Here is a 24,587-nt window from a genome sequence, read left to right as displayed (position 1 = left end):
AGCATGAGTTACAGCACGTCATTTGCCCATAGCTAAGAACAGGCTTTCCCAGTAGCTCTTTCAAATCTGATTTTCCCCGTGCAGCAGCCTTGACAAAGTGAAAACTAAAGCAGCCCCTAGCCTTCCCACCTGGTGAGAGCATTTTGACTGGAGGCCAGTGCCGTTCTAGGCCTAACTGAAGAGCGCAGCAAGTGGGCACCGGCCATCTTACAGCAACGAGAAATGGTTTTCTGGAGCTTTAGGGCATGGCCTGTGCTTGCCCAGCTCCTTAGTCTGCCAAGCTTGTATGTTCCAACACCACTGCACTGTCGGGCTGGGAGAGCCTGATGGTATAGGGCTGGGGGTTAGACCCGAATGTGACTTCCAGGATAGAGACTGGGTGTCATTAGGATCCTGTGTTAGAAACAGTTTCCTGGACTGCAGTGGCACCTGCAGGGCTGCTGTGTTTCCCCTTTGTATGACTCCAGTGGAGCAGCAGGCTTGGGTACACCATGTACAGATTGTAAACTCAGTGGGCATCCCATGAAGAATTCTTACAAGCTGTGTCATGGTTTCCCATGTCACGCCTCTTTGTTGTTGTATCCCAGGGCCAGAGACTGGTGTTCTGCCTCCTTGAGCTTCTATGCCGGCACCTGGAGGAAAAACAGCCTCCAGAGGTCAGAGGCCCCTCTTCCATTTACCACCAGTGGGCCACTGGTTCTGAGGGAACCTTGGTGCAGAGAGTAACTGGTGTGTGGCGCAGCGCCTTCAGTGTGGACACCCCGGAGCAGTGTCGGGCCGCCTTGCAGAAGCTACAGGATGTCAAGTACCCATCAGCAACAAGTAACACTCCCTTCAGACAGGTTCGACACTTCCCCAACCTTATCAGGAGCCGTGTAGGATTCTTCATCTCTAGGAAAATCATAGAATAATTTGCACCTCAAAAAAGAAGGCAGCCAAGGCCTTGTGACAACCCCACAGATGAAAGCCTTGAGCTGTCTATTCATTTGGGACTCTATTTGTTTAATTTTAAAATACAAGAAAGTTTGGGGCTAAAGTGATGGCTCAGTGGTTTAGAGCACTGGCTGCTCTTATAGAAGACCCAGGTTGGGTTATCAGCACTCATTCACAGCTAACAACCATCTATAATTCCAGTTCTAGGGGGCCCAACACTCTCTTCTGGCCTGCATGGGTGCCAGGCACACGCATAATGAACAGACATGCATGCAGGCAAACTACTACCTTCAATAAAGTTGAAGTCTTGTTCTCCTCCTCAGCTACTGTTTGCCCACACACACCCACTCACCAGAGAGAGGACCGGCCTCCAAAGTCATCTATCCTCATGCAAAGCTGTCAGGCTGATACCCTATACCACTGTGTTCATCTTGTGGACTTACCTCAGTTTGTCTACTTTTTAATTTTTAAATCCAAAGACATTGTACTCCTGAGTAAGGAGACTTCTTCAAATGGATACAAAATAGGAACAGCTTTGCAGTTTCTTTTTTTTTTTTTTTTTTTTTTTTTTTTTCGGAGCTGGGGACCGAACCCAGGGCCTTGTGCTTCCTAGGTAAGCGCTCTACCACTGAGCTAAATCCCCAGCCCCGCTTTGCAGTTTCTTAAAAAGATCCATACTCCTGCCCAGGCAGCCCAGTGACCCGGTGGTTCATAGCGGAAATGAAATCAAGAGGCCACTTAGAGCCCTGCATATAAACACTTGCACATGTTTTGTCCACAACAGCCAAACTGGACAGACAGGTGACAGAAGAACAGACTTGTGGTGCATATTATCAGCAAGCCCCAGAAGTATTCTAACAGTCCCAATAGACTGAAACTGACTCTATTACATGGATTCTAGGGAGAAATACCAAAAGGCACAAAAAGAAACTGTAAGGAGTGTGAAGGGAGAGTCACTGAACGGTGCTGCTGAAATGGTTTGCACTGACAGAGGTTCTGTGCCTGCCTTTTGGTGGAAGCTCTAAACTTGTCAGAATGTTTCAACCTGCATACCCCAAGGACTAGACAGATGGTGCCCTCAGTTAGGTGAGCTGCTTTGAGTGAGACCTGTGTTTAATCCCTAACAGGGCAGCTTACACCTGTGTTCCAGCCCTAGAGAAGCAGGTCGAGCCCAAGGGCTGGCTCTTACGCCAGTCTAGCCAAATCAGTGAGCTTGTGGTTCAGAGAGAATCCTGCCTCAAAAGATAAAATGGAGCCAGGTGGTAGTGATGGCTTATGCCACAACATGCCTTTAATCCCAGTATTCTGGACAAAGAGGTAGGCAGATCTCGGAGTTTGAGGACAGCCGAATCTATAGAGTTCCAGGACAGTCAGGGCTACACAGAGAAACCCTGTCTTAAAAAAACAAACCAAAAATAAAATGGAGAGGGATGGGGAAAGACACCTTGACACTGTACCTCTGACCTCCATGTGCCTTCACTTTTGATTTTAGTAAGTGCAGCTGTCAGTAGATTTCTTCAGCATGCTCAGACTTTACCAGCAGACAGTGGATGATGGGTAGGAGATAAAGGCTTTCCAGAGGGAGATGTGTGATTGGTTTCTAGTGCATTTTCTAGCCATGGAACCAAGCTTTTGCAGTCTCTGCCACAGGAGGGCATTAGCAGGTGAATGAGATTCTGGTCTCTTTCCAGCTGCTGCTTCATGTCTGCCATGACCTAACCTTAGCAATGCTGAGCCAGCAGGCTGCTTCCTGGGAGGAGGCTGTCCCTGCACTGCTGCAGGCTGTGGTTCGGAGCTACACCTCAGGGAATTTCACCCTCATGCAAGAAATCTACTCAGCCTTTCTCCCAGGCGGTAAGTAACGCACACACACACACACACACACACACACACACACACACACACACACACTCCTACCTCTACCCCTGCCTGATGTCCTCCCATTATAGCACAACATCACCACCTCAAATAGTACTGGACTGGGAGTGGCAAAATCTTTAAAGGCGATGATGCTGTGGCAGGAGGATCACCACAAATTCTGAGCTGCGTAGGGATTTTCATGTTTCCCGAGGTTTCAATGTGAGACAAAAACAAAGCCAAAGTGTTTACTGGGTTCTTTGCCTGGCCCCGCTCACTCTTTTAAAGCTCAGTTGGAGAGGTAAAGAAATGGATGGCATGGGGTGCATGCACCCTATCGTCCCAGAATGGTGAAGGGTCGGGGGAGGGAGTTAGATCAGCACTTCAGAGTAACCTTTGTCTACATGGTAAGTTTAAGTCCAGCCTGGGCTATATGAGATCCTGTTCAACTCACAACTACCACCACAGGAGGATAGGGGGAATCCTAGGTGGGGACGGGGGTTGGGGGGATGACAGGTGCATGGAGCTCAGTGTTCCTTCACTTTGTAATTAGTCCCTGCAATTAATCTCAATTTTCAGAGCACAGTTATGGTTCACACCCCAACCCCAGCAGTGCAGCCCCTGAGTTCTTAGTGAGACAGTGCTGAGTGTTGCCATCTGTGGCAGTGATGGCATTGTCCCAAGGCGGGAAAGGAAACGATTAGTTCCTTTGACTTTGGACAAAAGGGTGTCCCTTTATTTGGGGTTATAGAACATAAGGGTGAGAAGCCAGGTTTCTAAAGAAATGCATATCATATCCCAAGGTCCTTTTCTTCTAGGCTGTGACCACCTACGAGACAAACTAGGTGACCTATCTCCTACCATGGCGGCTTTCAAAAGCTTAGAGGCCTTTTTCATTTATGGGCAACTGTATGAAGTCTGGTGGTCACTCTGTGGGCCTGGCTCAGAATCAAGCATCTGGGTGTGGTCGGCTGAAAGCACAGTCTCTGATAAACAGAGCAAGCCAGGGGACAGTGCCAGTGCTGAAGACATGGAGCAGCCTCTAGGCCCAGGCCTGAGGCTCAGTGCGGAGAGTGAACGTTTGCTGAGTGCCTGCAAGGAGCTCTTCTCAGAGAGGCATGCCAGCCTACAGACCTCCCAGAGGACTGTTGCTGAAGTCCAAGAGACGCTGGCAGAGATGATCCGCCAGCACCAAAAGAGTCAGCTCTGCAAGGCCACAGCCAACGGCCCCAACAGAGATGAACCCAGCCAGCAAGCAGAGCGGGCCCCTTCCCAACCTCCGAGCCCAACGTAAGTTTAGACCTGGAACCACAATTACATGTTGTCCAGATAAGTACATGACATCACTGACTAGGCCTCTGGGCCGGGCAGCTGATTCCTCTGTAGAGCCTCTTGGTGCCGTACAGATTACGACAGCAGCAGCACTGCTGAGGTCAGAGGGCTGCGCCACTATGCTTCACTACCCTTTATCCTGACTACACTCCCGGGGCTAGAATCTAAAATACCATTAAGTTCAGTAAATCTACAGAGGTTATATTGACTTTAAAAACTTAAGGGGTTGGAGAGACAGATTATAGTTGGTTTCCTGCTTCTTCAGAAGACCTGAGTTCAGTTCCCAGCACCACATGGGGGGCTCACAACTGCCTGTAATGTTAGCTCCAAAATCCAACACCCTTTTCTGACTTCCATGGATACTGCTGCTATGCGCACATACCCAGTCAGAGACATGCACACATATAAACAATGTATCTTCAAAACTGAAGAACTCCATGCCTGTAATCCCAAACTCCATGCCTGTAATCCCAGACTCCAGAGTTAGAGGCAAGAGCTTCAGCAGTAGTTCAAGGTCACACTGAGTCTGTGGCCACCTAGGAAATGTGGGACTGTCTCCAGAGGAATTAGAAAATTGTCTGATGTGTAACTTAGAGATCCCAGCCAGCTGTAGGCAGATGAGGTTTGCTTTGTATTTATGTATAAGACAAGATCTTTCCCTGTAGCAGCCTTCTTTCTATCTCAGCCTCTCAAGTGCTGGGATTATAGATGGGAACCACCATGCCCAGCCAAGTTTGCTTTTACAGACAAATGCTGTAAAGCCTCAGATTGGCTCTTACCTTTGCTCACAGGATGCTGTTCCTGTCTTTTTCCTCTAAAGCCCTATGGTCTGTCTCTCAAGTAGTAAAGTGGCAAACTACATCTTCGTAGGTGTGTATCTCATCCAATTTTGTTGCTTTCTCTTGATCTATGTATGTATGAGTTGGAGATACTCGGGCATAACAAGTGGCTGAATTCGAAAAAGTACTGAGGAAATACAGGAAAGAACAGACAGATGACCAGTGAACCCAGGAAGACAGTCACTGTCACTGTCACTCGCCAGACACAGTTTAAGTTGAATAAAGAGAGGCTGCCCCCAGCATGCAGAAAGCCTTGGATTCCATCACCAGCGCCACACCAAAAAAAAATGGGCATGGTGGTACATGCCTGTAATCCCAGTACTGGTGGGGTAGGATCAAGGTAGCAAGAAGATCAAGAGTGTAAGGTTGCATAGTGCAGTTCAGAGCCAGCCTCATGACATCCTGCCTTTAGAAGCTAAACTGGAACTGCAGTGAAATAGCACTCATCCCAGTGTGCTATGGCTGCTGCAGCATGCAGCATGGTGAGAGGAACACTGTAGCAGTCCTTGGGACTTAGAAAGGGAGACTCTTTGCCATTCGACTCCTATGTCTAAAGACTTCAAACAGGACTCCAAGTCTGAAACCACTCTGGGCTACACAGAAAATACTATCTAAATAAATACAGGGATAATGAAATAGTTGAAATCCCACTCTTTGTGTGTAAGCATCTGTAGCACTGTACATAATAGCACTGAAGTGGGGAAGCCGCCCAGTATGTTTCACTCAGTGGAAATAAATCATGGCGTATAGTATAAGGTAGATAGCCTAACAATGATTCCATGGTACAAGAAGTGTGGACGGCCTGGAAGCAGTGAGTAGAGACGAGCATCACCACGGCAGGGCAAGTCCCAGTCTCACAAGAGCCTGGGTCCTGAGCAGGTGTGGTAGTGGATGCCTCTAATTCCAGAACTCGGGCTAATCTGCTTTACAGATGAAGTGCCAGGCCAGCCAGGGTCACACAATGAGACACTGACCCTCCCTTAAGCCCTTCCCAAAAAGAAAAAGCTCTAGTAGTGGGTGGTAGTGACAGTTGCACACCGTGGTGAATGGAGGTATGTTTTAGGTGCTTGAAATGGTTTAACTGTTTTTACTGTAATGAAAACATGAGCGCAGGGCCAGTTGCTCTGTGGGTAAAGGCACTTGCCACCAAGCCTGATGAACTTAATCCTCCATATGGAGAGAGCGAACCATTTCCCAACTCGTCGTCCTCTGACCTCCATACATGCATGCCGTTGCAAGCAAGTGCAACCATGACTGCATAGATATACATACAATAAAAAGATTTTATTTTTATTTCATATGCATTGGTATTTTGCCTGCATATATGTCTGTGTGAGGGTGTCAGATTCTGCAGTTAAGACAGCTGTGAGCTGCCATACGTGTACTGGAATTTGAACCCAGTGCTCTTAATCACTGAGCCACATCTCTCCAGCCCCCAAGTTTTTTGTTTTTTGTTTTTTTAATTGAAACATCTGGGGTAAAAAGTGAGGTGACCGCCATATGTGACTTCAGTTTATTGTTACTTTAAGCAGAGAAGAAAGAAATGCACCGGTGTCTCTCCCTGAATTAACCAGAAGGCTCACAGAGGCAAACGAGAGAATAGCTGAGTTTCCAGAGAGTGTAAAGGTAAGGGGTTTGGAGAAGCTTTGCCACAAACCCAGGTCATCTACATCTACTGCCATTGCATGTATTTACGATTCTAGGACACAAGAGCTAGGTGTGCTGGGCTACACCTTTAATCGCAGCACTTGGGAGACAGAGGTGGGTGGATCTCTGTTGGGTTCCGGGACAGTCAGGGCTACAAAAGCTAGACAGAAAGACTATTTAGAAAAAAAAGGGAAAATAAGGCTCTAGTCTACCTCAGCTTCCTAAACTGATGTGTGAAGTAGCAATACTAACCACACAGAAGGCTTCAGCGCAGTCTTGGGGAAAACCAAACGAGACTTACATATGGTTGAGGGGTAACACATTCAACTCAGGTGTTAGATGAGAGCCTGTGCCCAGCACTGGGGGAGGGGGAGCATTGGGCTGTGGCATAGTACTGGGAACAGTGGTATGTGGATATGCCCCCAGACATGCCAGTTTCATCCCTGTCTCCACAGAATGGTCAGTGTGCACCTCTCAGACACTTGTCCTGTCATTTGTATAGGCCTGGCCCTTTCCAGATGTGCTGGAGTGCTGTCTCGTCTTACTTCACATCGGGTCCCAGTGTCCTGGTGCTGTGAACCCTGAGATGCAGCAACAGGCCCAGAAGCTCCTTCAGAAGTATGGCCACACTAGAGCTTACAGAAGACACTGCCAGATTCGACACACATGAACTTCCAGAGGCCATAAAGCTGTGCCACACAACCCATGACAGCTCTCACCTCAGTCTCAGCTCACCAGGCCTTCACCCTGACCTTCGATGGAAGGAGGCTGTGATCCAACTGACAGATGAGAGTGCAGCTTGAATCCGCTCACACAATGGAGCCTGCCTGGTGCCTCCCAAGTGGCTTCCTGTAGTGGAGGGAAAAGCCAGCAGGGTCACTAAGAACTAACCCCTGCCAAGACTGTCTCACGCCTTACATGGTTTCCCCAAAGAGAAGCCTTTGTATTTACCCAAAGTCTGTCTACCCCAGATGCAGCTGCCTTTATAAACCCTCACCATCAGAAGTGTCTCGTTCTGTGGGAGGTACACTTGACACACACCTATCACCGTTGGGGTTCGAGGTTCTTAATTATCTTGTTAGCTGGGCCTGCCCACTCAAAAACTAAAGAAAGGATCTAGCCTTGGACCATTAGGTGACATTTTTTATGGAGTTGGTTACATGGACAAGCAGATAAAGCTTTCCGAGATCAGAGCTGATGAGGCTGTCTGTTGTCCTCCAGGTTGTGACATGACTGAAGTGGTCAGACTGCTCAGGAAAAAAAAATCACTCTTGGTGGTTTTTAATCTTTTGGGGGTCATATAACCCCCCCCCTTTTTTTTTTTTTTTTGGACTAAAACACAGCCTGGAGAGCAAGAGCAATGCATATTGATTTTTGTATGTCTCCTAGAACAATAGAGTCCTACTTTACACCCTGGAGCCCCAAGTATTACCTGTTCGCCAGTCCTGGGCTGGCTGGGTTATCACCCAGCAAGCTAGGTCAGAGACCTGTGCCTCCATCATCACTGGTTTCTAGAACAGAAGATGTGCTCAGGTCGGGTGGGAAGAGCATCCCTTTCTCCCATTTCTCCCTGAGGTCCATTGTAAAGGCTTCATCTTTGGGCATCAAGAAATTTTCCCAACTGGAAATCCTTGGGACACACCATCTTGAGACATTTGTGTGTACCTAGCTTTGGGGTCTAAAAAATACTAAGCCACCCCAAAAAGGAAATACTGTACAATGAGAGTGGAGCTTGAATCCGCTCACACAATGGAGCCTGCCTGGTGCCTCCCAAGTGGCTTCCTGTAGTGGAGGGAAAAGCCAGCAGGGTCACTAAGAACTAACCCCTGCCAAGACTGTCTCACGCCTTACATGGTTTCCTTACATGTGAACTCAAGGAAGATGCATTGGTCTTAAAAGCAAGCGTCTTGACAAAGATGTAAGCGGGCATGACTACATGGAGGACTGTATAATCCCAAGTAGCATCATCTATAGAGATGGGAAACGTTGGTTCCCTCCACTTGAGTAAAGAGCAGTTGGTAAACTACAAACTCTGCTTTGTGGTTGCAAGTCCTTGATGGAGTAATCCTGCATACTGTGCACGCCTCTCACTGCTGAGGAAGACCAGAGGCAGGAGGAATTCAAATTAATGTCAACCCTGAGCACTGAAGCAAAATCCTGTCTCAGTCAATAATCTAAAAGACTAGCAAGATGGCTTGGGTTAAGAGCACTGGCTGTTCTTCCACAGGACCTGGGTGGTTTTAACCCCACAAGAAAGCCAAAGTAAAATTGCCCAATAGGAAAATTAAAATGGCAACTGTTTTCTTCCTCTTACTTGCTCTTTCCAATAATGTATAGCAACTTGCTATGACTCGAATATTTTCTGTATCCCTAATTATAAGAACCACAAAGACCCTGAGAAGCAAAGGCATTCACTCAAGGTTCCAGCAGAAAACATGTATTACAACTTTTGGGGTTAGGGGGTGTCATCCCTTTCTAGACCATCAACAATTTGGTTTAGACCACCAGTCCAGTTCCCCTGACCCCATGGTTTTCCAGTCAGGGTTTCTCTGCATATCCCTGACTGTCCTGGAACTTGCTCAGTTGACTAGAGCAGCCTCGAACTCACGGAGATACACCTCTCTCAGCCTGCCTCGCACTAGGATTAGTGTGCACCACCACTTCGCAGCACCGTCCACCTCTTACCTACTGGCTACCTCATGCTCTGATCTGCTCAGTAGCTCCCTAGTCCAACGATGCCTACATTCCTTCTCCTGGCTTCTTGTCAGCACCATATCCTGTGTCAATTCTGGCCCAGCTGCTGACTTATCACTTAACTTCAGCTTAAACTTTTCACCAGAAACACTCCCAATCCCTATACTTTAAACTCAAATGAGTTTACACAGTTCTGATTACATTTGTGTAAATCATTTACTGTCTGGCAACAAGGTAGGCTTCTCTGTTGTTCACCCCAGCACCTACTAGAGTATCTAGTGAGTAGTTAATGGAAGCTCATTGGCTGAATAAACTAGGAAACTTGTTGGAAATTTGGAAACATTGGGGCTCTCACATGCCAGCATTGGCTAACAAGAGGCCTAAGGTTGACACCCAACCTTGCAGACAGGTATCCAAGGTCAGCAGCACACAGGCTCATTCATGAAAGCTGTTCTCTTCATTCTCTCCTAGCATCATCTCTCCACCCATTGCATAGCCCTGTGTGCTCGAGTGACAATAGCTGCCAGTTCTCACAGACCTGCACCCTTCCTCCAGCACCTCACTATGTAATGCTTAGACAGTCCCTTTCTTCAACTGGGCACTTTAGAGGACAGGTTAGTCTGAGAAAAGCCTAGTTTTTTAGTTTTTTAGTTTTTTAGCCTAGTTTGAGAGCCACTCTGCTGCCAGCCAAAATTGTAGATTTGTTGGGTGTGGTGATGGAAGCCTACACTGCTATTGAGGATGGTGGCTTGGAGGTCAGGGCTGGCCTAGGGAACAAGGCCCTGACTCAAACTCTAGAAGGGCCCCAGTACTTGACTTAACATTTTTGTGCCAACAGAAAAGGCTGGGGAAAAAAACTAAATCAGGAAGTCTTAAGTTCGGTGTTTCTTTTTTTTTTTTTTTTTTTTTCCAGAGCTGGGGACTGAACCCAGGGCCTAGCAAGTGCTCTACCACTGAGCCAAATCCCCAACCCCAAGTTCGGTGTTTCTGACAGAATTCCACTGACTATAACTCACTCTGAGCAGCCAGGGTCCTCTAGTAAGACCCAACAGCCAGCAGGCTGTGAGTGATTAAGTGTGAAGTACATGTGTGCTCCCTCAATACCTTCCAGGGCTCCTGGGTGAGCCAATCCTGACAAACATTAGTCAGATTCTAGCTAGCAAAGACCACGCCTCATGCCAATGGTTAAAAAGCAATCTTTATTTTACAAAATTAAAAACATAAATAATATTTACAAGCATCTTAAATACCAGCTTTAATACTTGACATTTTGTTATTTCAAATTCAGTTTCCCACAAGCTTTTAAAAGGTAAGACCATTCCTGCCTAAGTGAGCTGCTGCCATCTGCCTCTGCCTTCCAAACAAGTTCTTACTTTCTTACAGTTGTCCTTCTGTAAACATTTAAAAAGCAGTGTGCTTCCTAAATGCCTAACCTTAAAAATAATAGTCAACAGGCTTCCAAGCACAGCTGTGGGGATGACTCCACGGGTTCCAAGGTGAATCCCCTACTGTCCTGCTCACAGTTGACTCCTGTGCCTTTCCTAAGACTCCAGTTCCAGAGCTCAGCTCTACCACCTGTTGACATCTCAGGCTTGCTAAATACAGGCGGGGAAATGGAGGCTAAGAGCACAGCGGACAGATCACCCTGCTGAGAACAAGATGGACTTGCGGTATGATCTAGTCTAGAACAGTTCATCATCTGAAAACCAAGGTGAACAAGGTGAGGCTTGGGCCAGCCTAACGACATGGAAGGAGACAGAATTGTGTCCAGACTTCAGCACAAGGGATCACTTACTGTATCATCAGGACTGCTCTGTCCTGAAGAAGCACAAACAAGGCAAAAGAGCCTGCTGGCACAGACCTGCTTCCCAAGAATATACACCTTGTTCTCTGGCAGTCTCAGCTCACCTGAGCATCTTCATGAGAGCAGCAAAGCCAAAAGAAGAATGACAACACACAAGAGTCAGATACGTTTTACTGGTTAGTTTGAGACATCCTGGAGCTTTAAAAAGGTGTCCATGGAGCTATGGATGCTGGTGGCAGGAAGCAGCAGAAGGGTATGGGCATGAGGACAAGGAAGACTTGTTTACAAATTCAGAGCAAAGCCCCTCCTGGATCTAAAATAAAGGCATCTTTAAACAAAACCCCAAAGTCTCTGCTCGGAGCAGATGCAGGTCAATGGCTGGGCAGACAACGCAAGCAGCACGGTGCACGCACCATCACTGCTGCATGTTGTTGATCATGGCCAAGATGCTCATCTTCTCCTGGGCAGAGTCCACATCCTCATTCTGCTTCTGGGCCACTCCTGTGCCCAGGCCATAGAGGCGCCCACAATACTTGGCATCATCAATACTGTCCTCAAAGAATAGCTGCAGAACAGGACAAAACCAGCTGAGAATGGGGCTAGGAGTCATGCCACCTCCCAGCTTTATGTCCTGACACTCAGCAAAGACACCAAATATCTCCCTCACAGACTTTTTCTGCTCCTTTCTCTACTTCTGGGCTCTGTTCCCTTAACAGACTTGGCATTCCTATGACTTGTCGGTGCTGGAACCTCTGGGCTGCTGCTGTGTAGAGTAACAACCCTGCCAAGCAAGGCAGTGAGTTATTAAGAACTCCGGCCTGCCAAGTCACTTCAGTTCCCTTCCATCATGGTTCCTTATTTGTGAAGTAATGTAAGCCAGGTGTGGGGGCACACACATGTAATCCTAGCATAGGCGAAGCTGAGGCAGAAAGTGACTACCGTGAGGAGAAAGTGACCATGGACGCTAGGCACTCAGCAAACAACTCAACCTTAACATCACTGGGCAGGAGCTGCCCACTGCAATCGCCTCGAGATGCTGAGCACAGCCCTGGCCAGAAGTGCGGCCTCTGCCAAGTGTAACGAACATCAGCAAATGAGCCAGACGACAAGGACTGGCCTAATACCCTTGTTACTCTTTAGATCGAAATGTCCCTACAAGTCCTTGTGTTAAAGGCTTAGCACACCTGATAGGGATGGAGAAATGGTAAAAACCTTGAGGTTGTCAGGGCCAGGCCCTGTACTCAGCCTCCTCCTGTTTCCAAACCACTTGATGATGAACAGACACTATGCTCTGGTCTGCCACAACAGAGCCAGCCAACCACTGGCTAAAATGTCCCAAGCTGTAAACATAAATAAACTGGTCCTTTGAACTTGGCCTCGGGTATTTTGTTTGATATGGTCACAGAAAACTAGTTAATTAAACACTGGAACTCATAATAGTGGTTAAAGCATCAAAAAGAACTACTAGCCAGGCATGGCAGGCAGCTCACAGCTATCATCAATCCAGCCCTTAGGCTGAGGCAAGGAGAGAGCCATGGATTCAAGGACAAGCCTTTAATTCCACACTCAAGAGGCAGAGCCAGAGGGCAGGCAGATCTCTATACTGAGGATAAGGCCAGCCAGGGCTACACAGTGAGACCCTGTCTAAAAAACTGAATTGCCAGTTTCTCCACTCTAAAACGAGAGCCATGCCATGTCTCATTCCTTAAAAATATCAACATTCATTCCTTTAAAAGATCAACAAATCTTCCAACAGTGGTAGCTCATGCCTTTGATCTCAGCACTCTAGAGGCTTTGAATTTAAGGCTAGCCTGGGCTACATAGAGAAACCCGGTCTGGGGGGAAAAAAAAAAGCATGCAAACAACTAAATAATTAAATAAAACTAAAAGAAAAAATACCGGGCTGGAGAGATGGCTCAGCGGTTAAGAGCACTGACTGCTGTTCAGAGGTCCTGAGTTCAATTCCCAGCAACCACATGGTGGGCTCACAACCATCTGTAATGAGATCTGATGCCCTCTTCTGGTGTGTCTGAAGCAACAGTATACTTATATACATAAAATAAAGAAATAAAGGGAGAGAAGGAGGGAGAGAGGGAAGGAGAGAGGGAGAGAGCGAGCAAGAGAGAGAGAACAAAATAGTAATTTCTTTTTTCTTTATTTTCTCTTCCTATCCTGGAATTTGATTGTAGACCAGGCTGGCCTTGAACTTAAGAGATCTGCCTGCCTCTGCCTTCTGAGTCCTGGGATCAAAGTTGTGCACCACCATCACTCAGCTTTTACTCTGATTGTTTAAAGTGTCTTCCTCTTCAAATATATTTTAAAACATAAAAGAAAAGGTACATAAACTAAAAGAGGAGCTGGAGAGATGGCTCAGCGGTTAAGGCACTGAATGCTCTTCCACAGGTCCTGAGTTCTATTCCCAGCAACTACATGGTGGCTCACAACCATCTGTGATGGGATCTGGTGTTTCTGAAGACAACAACAGTGTACTCATATAAAGTAAATAAATCTTAAAAAACAAAACAAAAACCTAGAAGAGAACGAATTCACTTTTCCTTAGAGAAATAATATTCAGTAATTAACAGAACTCAGCCTAAGTGGGTAGACCAACAAATAACATTCCTACTGAAGAAAGCAGAAAAAAACAAAGGGGACACTGCCTCGAAACTCAGGTTTCACACACCTGGAAACTGTCGTCTCAGAGCCCCTTGCACTTAGAGGCCTCACTCTGGAACATTACCTCTTTCATCCTGAAGAAAGCCATCCCTGTCAGCAGAGAGTCTGAGCCTGCTTGATGCTGCCTTCCAATCCTCTGCAAATCCAACTGATCAGCCACCTCCTGAAGGCCTCCCTAAGGGATAGAAAACAGGTGTCACAACCAACACTGTTCCGGACTCAGCTAAGGCTACATGAACATTTAGCAGTGGGATAGGCCATTCACCTAACAGGCCTCGGTAGCCATTTTTCAGACCTCCACTCTTATTCTTCCCAAACAATGCGCCCTGCTGCATGCAGAGATGAGACAAGTTTCACAAGTCAGTTCTATCATACCACATGGGTCACAGAGATCAAACTCAGGTCCATTAAGTTTGGCAGCAGACATCTTTACCCACTAAGCCATCTCACAAGACCAACTTGAACTTTTTAAGAATTAAGAACCTCAGGGCTGGAGAGATGGCTCAGAGGTTAAGAGCACTGACTGCTCTTCCAGAGGTCCTGAGTTCAATTCCCACATGGTGGCTTATAACCATCTATAATCAGGTCTGGTGCTCTCTTCTGGCCTGCAGGCATACATGCAGACTGAAAGCTATATGATGTATACATAATAAATAAATAAATGTTAAAAAAAAAAAAGAACCTTACAGAGGATGTGGGACAGTCACAACATACTGCGTGTGGCTTCATGTCACCAAGTACTTTGTGAGGTTCTCAAGCCTAAGAGGAAGGCAGCCAGCCTCAGGATGCAAGAAATAGGGCTTTTCTGGTGCCTGAGTCACCAACAAAGACAGTTAAGAAAGAAGCTCGGGGGCTGGGGATTTAGCTCAGTGGTAGAGCGCTTGCCTAGGAAGCGCAAGGCCCTGGGTTCAGTTCCCAGCTCCGAAAAAAAGAACCAAAAAAAGAAAAAAAAAAAAAAAAGAAAGAAGCTCGATTAACATCCTCTTTAGAGAAGTCTGGCACCTGGCAGGCCTCAAGAAAGCATGCTGAATACATTATTAACACAGAACAAATCTGAGTTTGGGAGTCTGCTTGTTTTATTGCTAGTATTAAGGAGAATGCCGGCTGTTACCTTAAGATTTTTGCAGCTCTTCATCAGGTATTTCACATCATAAATGGATGGGAAGAAAAGATTCAGGATGTGAAAAAACTCGTGCTCTTCTTCTGGCAGGCGAGAATCCGTGAGCAGCTTCACCATGTAGCCAAAATCATAACCACTAAAGGAAGGAGGAAGCAGATGCTAAAAGTAGCCTCGGCCCAGCCTTAAACCACTCATGGCTTAAAAAACCACCACCTCGGGCTGGGGGCTGGACCTTTCAAAGAGGAACACTAAGTGATCTGAACTTTACATTCAGTAAGGACATAGGGAAAGCTACTGTGGGAAACACAGAAGAACCTGAGAGTTTGTGTAAGTCGATTAATCAAAACTCAAAAAGAGAAATTATGAGGATCAGAGTTCTAATCCCAGCAGCTATGTCAGACAGCTCACAAATGCCTCAACTCCGCCTCCAATGGCCCAACATCCTCTTCTGGACTCCATTGGTGCGAACACACATACATATCTATTCATATTCATATCTTCTTCTCCCTGTCCCTCTCCCCCCCAACACACACACACACACACACACACACACACACACACACACCCTTTGAAAATAAAAACCTTCCAAAAGTATTGAAAGAGTATCTGTATATTCAAAGGACAATCCACACCAGACTGAAAATAACCAAGCCCATAGCAGCCACCAACCAGCTGGGACGGAGCTGCCACTCTGCACAGCCACTTAAAGCACTGCAGGCCACGTGGGGCAAGCCTGTGAGAGGCTCAAGTGCTCCTAACACCCGACAGCACCAGCACCACCTCCAACTCCCACTGCTGCCGCCAAACAGCCAGGAGGACCCAAATCAACAAGGACTTAGTTCCTCCCCAGCGCAGCCTAAAGTCAGAAGGGGAAGCTATGAGGAAGAGACAGGAATGCCATAGTCCCCATGGACTGACCTGTGAAATGAAAGCCACTTGACGTTGTCACAGAGGACCACTCCCGACGTCATAAGCAGCTCTGCAAAGTGCAACGTATCGATCCCTTCCTCCTCGTGCTTCTGGAACTGCAGCCCTGAGTTGGCTAGCAGGTCTATGGAATCCTGGGAGTACATGTCCTCTCTGCAAAACAAGGTGTCACTGTGAGCTGGTGGCAGTGAGACCAAAGCAGGAGAAATACTACCGCTAGCTTAGGGTTCAGAAACACAGCACTCCTTAAACACTGCAGCCAGCAGATCTGTCTTTCCTAATTACAAAAATCTACATTCTCTCACTTAAAGCTTGTTTTAAGTAAATGAATAAGCTAGACAGCTGTGAGCCACCATTGAGCACTGGGAATCGAGCAGCCAGGGTAGTCAGTGCTTACCACCGAGCCACACGTTTTTTTAATTGTTTTAATTTTTTAAATATTTATTTATTTTATGTATATGGGTGTTTGTATGTATGTCTGCACACCAGAAGAAGGCATTCAGATCCCGTCAGACAGTTAGTGGTCACGTGGTTACTGGGAACTCAACTCAGGATCTCTGGAAGAACAGCCTGTGCTATTAACCACTGAGTTATCATCTGTGCAGCCCTTTTTTTTAAAATTTTTGATCATTCATATTTATACTTCTTTATATCATTTACAGTAAACAAACTTGAGACAGAACTAAAACTCCAGTTTATTTCTAAAACAAACAAAAGGCAGGGCTGAAGAGGAAGGTCAGTGGTTGAGAGCACTGACTACTCTTCCAGAGGTCCTGAGTTCAATTCCCAGCAACCACATAGTGGCTCACAACCATCTGTAAATGTGATCTGATGCCCTCTTCTGGTGTGTCTGAAGACAGCTACACTGTATTCATATCCATAATATAAATCTTTAAAAAAAGAAAAAACTCCCCTTGACTGTCTCACCTATGTTCAATAAAATAAAAATACAATTAGCCAGGCATGGACACCTTTAATCCCAGCATTCTGGAGGCAGATGCTGGTGGATTTCTGAGTTTAAGGCCAGCCTGATCAACAAAGCAAGTTGCAGTACAGTCAGAGCAACATAATAGAGAGAGACCATGTCTCCTCCCACCTCACCCCCAAAAACCAGGATTAGTAATATGAATGGCCATCGGTGCACTCAAATGCAGCCATCTAATAATAACACTAAGGGTCTCTCAAGACACTTACGTCAGGTTGAACTTGAAGTTGAACTGCCACGTGTTGATTCCAGAAGGGTACTCCCCCTTCTCATTTGTGAATGTAAGGCCCAGCTGGATGATTTTTAGAAGGTCAACATTGCACCGCAAAAGCTGATACTGGTAATCTATGGAGCTTCGAAATTCACCAATCGGTCGTACAACAACACCTGGAAACTCTGTGTCCTGGGAACAAAAGCCTCTCACTATTAAGTCTCACCTAAGAGTGGGTGCTCAGCAACTCCTGAGCAGAACTGCTCTTCAGTTTACAGAAGCCCCAAGATAAGCTCCCCAAGGTCCCACAACACAACACAAGCCTGGGTAACTATGAGATGTGAAGTCAGGTAGAACTTTTTAATTTATTCATTTATGGGGTTGGGGATTTAGCTCAGTGGTAGAGCGCTTGCCTAGCAAGCGCAAGGCCCTGGGTTCGGTCCCCAGCTCCGGGGGAAAAAAAAAAGAAAAAGAAAAAAAATTTATTCATTTATTTCACATGCATTAGTGTTTTACCTGCATGTATGTCTGTAGGAGGGTGTCAGGTCCCCTGGAACTGGAGTTAAGGACAGTTGTGAGTTGTCATGTGTGTGCTGTGATTGAACCCGGCTGGGTCCTCTGGAAGAACAAGTGATCTCTCTAGCCTCAGATAGGAACTTCCAGTACGAGTTAAACACAAATGCAGCCACGCAGATGTGGTGCTCACAGCAGCTTCACCCCTTCACACCAGCTTCCTGCTGTGACTTTCGGTGCACGAGAAGCCTGGCTGACAGCCTACTGTTCAGAGCTCCCACCTTGGTCTCTTGTTTGGTTTTTTTTTTGTTTTTTTTTTTTTTTTGGAGTTGAGGACTGAACCCAGGGCCTTAAGCACTCTACCACTGAGCTAAATCCCCAACCCCGTCTCTTGTTTTTTAAGAAGGATAAATGCAGCCTTTCTTTTTCTTGAGTGACTATTTCACTGCCCTGTGTACATAAAACCCTTTTTATCCTTGTAAAGCTCAGACTGGCCTATACTCACTGGTCTTGAACTCCTGATCCCCACCCTCACACCCACTGTTTGGGATGACAGGATCTTAACCGGCTGGGAGGCCTGTGAGGCTAGTGCCTCTTTTGGACAGAGGAGTGAAGGCAGGGTTTGAAGACAGACAGTAGCAAGCGCCAAGCCTGCAGTGGAACTGAACACCTGCTTGCTCAGGGGCTAGCCTAAGAAAAGCACCACCTGACCCGACATCAGGCAGGAAAATAAATGAGGCACTGATACCAGTCCTTCCCACTTTACCCAGAGACGCCAGAGCTGCAGTGTGACATTGCCTGCCTAGTTCGTGCTAGCAATAAAATGTGTGAATATTTTGAAAACACAGGCCGAGCATGTTGGTACATGCCTATAATCCTAGCACTTGGGAGACGGAGGCAGGAGGGTCAGAAAATTGGGTCATCCTCTTGAAACACAGCAAGCTCAAGGTTAGCCTGTGTTACATAAAACCCTGTCTTCAAATTTAAAAAATAAATAAATACCACGTGTTCAGGTTCACTATGTCTAAGGGGCTGGGGCAAGTCAGACACTAGAGGACTTGCCCAGCTCCACACACACTGGGCACAATGGTGCACACATATCTCAGCACCAAGAAGGCAGAAGCAGGAGGACAAGCACAAGGCCTGCTAGGCAAAAATAAAAATATAAAAACTTTCCATCAGAGGAATATTACGAAAACTTGTGTCAGAAGCTGTGCCCTCCTCAGAGACACTAGCTGCCTTGACTCACAAAAGCATGCAGGTTCCAGTCATTTTAGCCTCCCTGGCTTTGGTGGGGAAGGCCTACTCACCATGGCGATGTAGCTGTAGCTGAGGACAGTCTCCCGGATCTTCCGCATCTCCTCCTCAAGATTGCTGGCCCACACCTCACAGATGACCTGACTGTTTTCTACAAGTGCCGCAGGCATCCTGAAGGCACCTGAGGAGCCACTGTGAGCCAACTATGAAAAGAACAAGCCCCCTTCTGCTTGATTTAATCTTCCACACTGGATCCAATCTAGATTTAAAGACATTTAGAAACCACAGTAAGTTTACATCGTCGTGTAAGATGTAAACACATCAGTGTTAGGCTGACTCAGTGACCCGGACACAAGGTCCTAACACTCAGCAGGCCCAGGAGAAGGATGCAGAGTTTCAGACCAGCGTGGACTACATACTGAGTCCACTCAAGGTCAACCCGAGCTACACAGCAAGACCCTGCCTGAAAACACACACACAAACCAGCCTTACCATAGCTTCATTAACAGTGCATTAGGCACCCACTACCTATGGAGTGCTTGCACTGGCCTTTGTCAAGTTTGTTCTCTCTCCATACAAAGAAAACGCTACCTGTTGACCTGAGCCCTTAACAGGACATTAAAAATGGAAAGTTATGCCGGGCGTGGTGGTAGGACTTGCCTTCAATCCAGCACTCGGAGGCAGAGGAGGCAGATAGATCTCTGAGCTTGAGGCCAGCCTGGTCTACAAAGCAAGTTCAGGACAGCCAGGGGTACACAGAAAAACCTGTCTTGAAAAACAAAAGGGGCTGGAGAGATGGCTCAGCAGTTAAGAGCACTGACTGCTCTTCCAGAGGTCCTGAGTTCAATTCCCAGCAACCACATGGTGGCTCACAACCATCTGTAAAGAGATCCGATCCCCTCTTCTGGTGTATCTAAAGACAGCTACAGTGTACTTATATATAATAAATGAATAAATCTTTAAAAAAAAATGTAGACACAAGACCCTCCCATCCCTTTTTTTGTTTTCTTTTTTTTTTTAATAATAATAAGAATACAATAAGAATACAAGGGTGGTAGGACTGAAGAAATACTTCCAAGGTTAAAAGCACTGGTGGCTCTTACAGAAGACCCAGGTCCAGTTCCTAGTACCCAAATGGTGGTTTACATTCAATCATAATTCCAGGTTCAGGGGATCTGATGCCCTCCTCTGGCCCCAACAAGCACCAAACAGATACATGGTACACAGACATTCTGTAGGCAAAACATTTATACACATAAAGTAAAATAACTAAAAAAGAAGAGGTGGCCAGTAAAAATAATTCAAACAGGAGCAGACTGGCTGATGGCGCACACCACAGTATGTACTCAGCAGGATCAAATTCAACATCACCTCAGCTCCCAGTCACTACAGCAAACCAGCACAAAAGGCTCACTTATGAACAGAACAGAAAAGGCTTCTGATAGCGCTTAACAACCTCAGGCTTGATCCTTGGCCCCAAAACACACACACACGCACACCCCTAAACACAAGTTAAAGGCCAGTGTAGCGATACAGGGAAACCCTGGGGAGAGAGGTGCATAATGGCACAGAGCTTCCTTATGAGGCGAAGCCCACTGTATGGATCCTCAACAGGACAGGTAAAGGTGAGCTGCAGTGCACATGCGTGAAAACTTCAGCAACAGTAAATGAACGTGAGGGGTTTCCAAAGCCCAGAGGAAGGAAAAGCCTTGTCTTCCAGCTCTAGAACTGACATACAGTAGACTCCAGAAGACACTGAGGACCATCCTCAGGGCTGGCTACTTCTAAAGAGACCCGTTCGTTCACTCAAGGCAATCTATTCTTCGCAGGAGCTTCCCTGAGACTGAACACTGAGTGGTGGCTCTCAACATAAAGAAACATGTGGCAGCTGCCTCCTGAAGGCACAATCCATTTCTTCTCCGGTTTTTCTTTTATTAATAAAGGCTGGCAAGTGAACTAGCAGAGACTAGGAAAGATGCTCACTCACAATGAATGCCCAGTAAATTCAACTTCCTGACAACTGAGAAAATGTTTACTCCAGACTTCTCCAGGCCGGCCTCTGAACTTGTAAAAATCCTCCTGTTTCTGCCTCCCAAGTGCTGCAGCTATCAGCATGAGCCACTGCACCTGGCTCTTGAAGTCACTTCCCATGTCTGGTTACTGAAAACAACAACCTTGTTTCCCTAAGCAAGCCATAAACTACATAGCAGGGAAGTGGGTGTCAGTCCTGGACTGCTGAAAGTTGTTTCCATTAAAACACAGGCATAAAGAAACAAACTGCCTAAAGAAAGAGTTTGTTTCGGGAAGCCAACCACTTTCAAAGCTACTGTTACATTATTATCAGGTAAAGGGCAGCCACACAGGAGCAGACACTGGCAAAGACACACAAGTCATCCCTGCAGCAAACCTTTCCCTAGCAAATCTGTGCAGATACGATCGGCAGATTTCAGCCCAGGAAAGGCAGATCCTTTCCAATGAAGAGGATGCCTGTGCTAAAACTTGGAAAGTTCCAGATCAGCCTTGGCTTCAGACCCTATAATTCAGATAGATCCACAAGGGATCCTTTGCAGACGTACAAGGGAGATCACATAAGGCACATTTTACTAAGCAAGTGAACTTTTTGGCATGCTGGCCACAGGGAAGAGAGAAAACAGCAACTCCACACAGGCAACCAGCCTCCTCCACTTTCCACCCAGGGAGCCCAGGCTCTAAGAAGCAGCACACTTCTTTTCTTCAGCCTCTCTTTCCCATACCTCAGATGAAGTGAGTCTATGTTTTCAAGTACAGTTATTAGTATAACAGCCCCTGAAGTAACCTCATTATTTAGGTTACAACCAGAAGAGCAATAATGAATTTCACGACTTAAAAAAAAAATGGCATCCTGAGCTATATACACTCAGAAATAAGACAGCAATCCCACGCTCAGGAGGCTGAGAAAGGAGTCACCAGGCCAGTTGGAGGAGACCCTGCTTTTATTTCACTGTTCTGTTTTGTCCTTTGAGACAGGTTTCTCTCTGTAGCCCTGGCTGTGCTGGAACTCACCGTGTACACCAAACAGGCCTTGGATTCGGAGATCCAACTGCCTCAGCCTCCAACTGCTGGGGTTAAAGGCAAGTACCACCACAACCAGCTGCGACCCTGTTTTTAAAAGAAAAGAAAGCAAACTAAACCAGTCAGTGAGCCAGCTGAGCAACTTGGCACATGTGTACACACAGATGATGATGATGATGCAACTTGGCACATGTGTACACCAATAATAACAAGAACAACAACAACAACAACAATAATAATAAAGGGGTTGGGGATTTAGCTCAGTGGTAGAGCACTTGCCTAGAAAGCACAAGGCCCTGGGTTCGATCCCCAGTTCCGAAAAAAAGAACAAAAAAAAAAAATAATAATAATAATAAAGCTTAAAGCAGAATGAGGGCTGGAGTAATGGCTGAGCAGTTAAGAGCACTTGCTGCTCTTGCAGACCAGAGTTTGGTTTCCAGCACTCATGTGAGTTGGCTCACAAATGCCTGTAACTCCAGCTCCAGAGAACGTTGACACCTTTTTGGCCTATTTTTGCCACCAACACACATGGCATTAATTGCAAATTCATACACTAATAAACATTAATCCCTAAAAAAAAAATCCTTCAAAGTTCTTCAGGAAGGTTCAGAGGTTGAGGCTGCATTCTCCTCTAAAGATTTATTTTTATTCCATTTATTTATGAGTATGTGAAAGAAGGGTTGAGTGCATCAACACCTAAGCGATCTCTCCAACTCCTTAAAGGAAAATTTTGATCCCATGTAATGTTTGCCTCACAGGCTGGCTTTAAAACTTGATCCCCAATCCAGCTACATTTGAAACTGCAAAGCAAAAGGTGTTCTCACACTCACATACATACACACACACCTTGCTCTGTGTTCTCACACACACACATACACCACAGACACACGCACACCCTGCCCTGTGTTCTCACACACACAGAGACACAGAGACACAGAGACACAGAGAGGGGGGGGGGAGTGTGTGTGTGTATGCGAGCGAGCAAAACAATCTCCTGATTGAAACCGCTCCTGATTATCCAAACTTCGGAGCAGGGTCTCTGTGCACCCAGGTGAGCAGTAGTGCAAGAAGTGCAAGCAAGTGAGAGCTCAAGAAACATGCTCTCCTTGCTAGCCTTGCAGACAGTTCAGCTGAGTGTCTCCTACTTGTCTGGTTTTGTTTTCGCCAGAGCGTCTGGGAAACAAAAAGCTTCACTTCCCTGTTCCAGAAGACTAAACAAAAGGCTTAGCCGAGCAAGACCGGCGAAGGAGGAAGCAGCGGCCCGTTAGAAGAAATGGCAACAGGTCCCCTCTGGAGCGTTCCAGGCCACAGCCCTGAACTCAGACGGCACCCCATCCAGCTTGCTGGCTACCCGAGAGCGGCTCTGCCACGCAAAGCTGCAGCACCCCAAGATCCAAGCAGAGAGGCCTCTTGCCTTCCCCCCGCCTCCTTAGGCCTCCAGGCTGGACTTAGGGGACCAAGAGCCCCCCTAGCCTCAGTGTTCCCGTGTGTAGGATGGGTCGCCACGGAGGCACTTCCGCCTCGAGCTCCTACCCTGGGCAACCCAGCCTGCTTACCCTGGCTGGCGGCCCCGCCGAGTGCGGGCGGCAGCGGCCCTTGACCCCGAGCTCTCCTCCCTCTTGCCCCGGATCCGCTCCAGGAACCCAACACGACAATGAGACGCAAGCCCCGGAGCCCAGAGCGGCCTACGATTTGCAACAAACCAGAAGGTTGAGCCTCTCTACCCTTCGGCCCTCCCGACTCGCCTACTCTTCGCGTCACTCGAGGCGTGCGCGGGCCCGCCAGTCTCGGCTCCTCCCCCAGTGCGCGCTCAGATACACGCGCTCCGCCTTCTTGCGCAGGCGCAGAACGAGAAAATTAGGGTTTTCGGAGGGCGCGTGCGCAAAACGAGGTATGCCCTGCGGCCTCAGACGGCGTCAAGCTGTGTAAATTGGATCCCCTTCTGGGTTCTGAAATATCCTAAGTCGCGCCTCGGGAGAAGACGGAATCTAGAGTTGGCCCCACTTCCTGACATCAGGGCGTATTAGGACTATTGGTTGGAGGTGATGGTGCAGGGAACATGGGGTGTCCTGACCCTCGATTACTGCGACCTGAACTCCTCACTCAGAGAACATCTATCCATAGAACCCCTTCTGAATGGCCATTAGGTGGGGGTTTGGGGGGCGCCACCAAATTAAGTCTTAACTGAGGTCAGCTGAGCACTGCCTCCCAGGACCTAGACGGAACGTTGTCTTGGCAACCAGCTAGCATAAGCAGCGCTGCACCCGGGCCTGTGCAGAGAGAGGGGCCAGTCCCGGAGAGGGTTCAGCTGGCAGCGAGGCCATGCTGGGATGCATCGCCATCTCGTGCTCTCCCACGCGGCGAGAAGACTAAGGCCTCTGAGGACCGCCTCCTCCTCTAGCGCAGCTCCAGCCTCCATCCCTGGTGCTTCCTCTCCAAGGGGCTCTGTAGGTAGGCGGACAGCAGGTGTCCCCCTCTGACGTCCCATCCCCCAGTTACTCTGCCCTTTTTATGTTAAACTTTTATTCCAGAAGTTTTTTTTTAACTTTTATTTATTTGTTTATTACGTATAAGTACACTGTAGCTGTCTTCAGACACACCAGAAGAGGGCATCAGATCTCATTACAGATGGTTATGAGACACCATGTGGTTGCTGGGACTTGAACTCAGGACCTCTGGAAAAGCAGTCAGTGCTCGTAACCGCTGAGCCATCTCTACAGCCCCAGAAGTGTTTTTTTTTT

At 47.2% G+C, this 24,587-nt stretch overlaps 2 protein-coding genes and 1 non-coding gene across 15 annotated transcripts in view; 2 read left to right on the top strand and 1 right to left on the bottom strand.

Moving 5' to 3' along the window:
- Gemin5 (gem (nuclear organelle) associated protein 5) overlaps positions 1-7,713 on the top strand; it is a 45,382-nt gene extending 37,669 nt beyond the window's left edge. For 7 of the 10 annotated variants that reach the window (XM_006246400.4, XM_006246398.4, XM_006246397.4 and 4 more), the window contains 5 exons: positions 588-842; positions 2,625-2,787; positions 3,609-4,080; positions 6,491-6,587; positions 7,111-7,610. In XM_006246400.4, coding sequence (XP_006246462.1) covers positions 588-842; positions 2,625-2,787; positions 3,609-4,080; positions 6,491-6,587; positions 7,111-7,278 — 1,155 coding nt within the window. In that variant the 3' untranslated portion in view covers positions 7,279-7,610. Of the gene's footprint in view, positions 1-587; positions 843-2,624; positions 2,788-3,608; positions 4,081-6,490; positions 6,588-7,110 lie in introns of all 10 variants that reach the window. The other 3 variants (XM_006246399.4, XM_039086891.2, NM_001172089.1) reach the window with 2 other exon arrangements.
- Positions 7,714-10,480: 2,767 nt separating this feature from the next.
- Cnot8 (CCR4-NOT transcription complex, subunit 8) lies at positions 10,481-23,646 on the bottom strand. Of its 4 annotated transcripts, none has more exons than NM_001008382.1 (8): positions 23,403-23,442; positions 21,838-21,933; positions 18,849-19,054; positions 17,024-17,217; positions 15,821-15,982; positions 14,894-15,038; positions 13,847-13,957; positions 10,481-11,671 (listed from the first exon to the last, which is right to left on the bottom strand). In NM_001008382.1, the coding sequence occupies exons 3-8, from the start codon at positions 18,963-18,965 to the stop codon at positions 11,522-11,524; spliced, it is 879 nt and encodes a 292-aa protein (NP_001008383.1). In that variant the 5' UTR covers positions 18,966-19,054; positions 21,838-21,933; positions 23,403-23,442; the 3' UTR covers positions 10,481-11,521. The 4 variants fall into 4 exon arrangements, with proteins under 4 accessions (NP_001008383.1, XP_038942393.1, XP_063125577.1 ...); XM_039086465.2 differs by having other exon boundaries at positions 10,483-11,671; positions 21,838-21,959; positions 23,403-23,646; XM_063269507.1 differs by lacking the exon at positions 23,403-23,442 and adding an exon at positions 23,261-23,386 and having other exon boundaries at positions 10,483-11,671.
- On the top strand, positions 22,094-22,167 carry Trnas-aga43 (transfer RNA serine (anticodon AGA) 43). The gene has a single exon. It is a non-coding gene; the product is annotated as a tRNA-Ser (tRNA).
- Positions 23,647-24,587: the final 941 nt, after the last annotated feature.

This window comes from Rattus norvegicus, chromosome 10, assembly GCF_036323735.1.
Source record: "Rattus norvegicus strain BN/NHsdMcwi chromosome 10, GRCr8, whole genome shotgun sequence".
NCBI classification, from domain to species: Eukaryota; Metazoa; Chordata; class Mammalia; order Rodentia; family Muridae; genus Rattus; species Rattus norvegicus.
The sequence above is the reverse complement of the archived record's forward strand: the minus strand, read 5'-3'. Positions and strand labels throughout refer to the sequence as shown.

What these genes read in the sequence shown, in the direction of transcription:
- Cnot8 (XM_039086465.2), bottom strand. Translation starts at nt 18,965, where the DNA reads ATGCCTGCGGCACTTGTAGAAAACAGTCAGGTCATCTGTGAGGTGTGG. An exon ending in AACTTCAAGTTCAACCTGAC is followed by an intron (nt 15,983 to 17,023) that starts GTAAGTGTCTTG and finishes CTTGTTTTGCAG; the next exon opens with AGAGGACATGTACTCCCAGG. An exon ending in AAGTGGCTTTCATTTCACAG is followed by an intron (nt 15,039 to 15,820) that starts GTCAGTCCATGG and finishes TCCTTCCTTTAG; the next exon opens with TGGTTATGATTTTGGCTACA.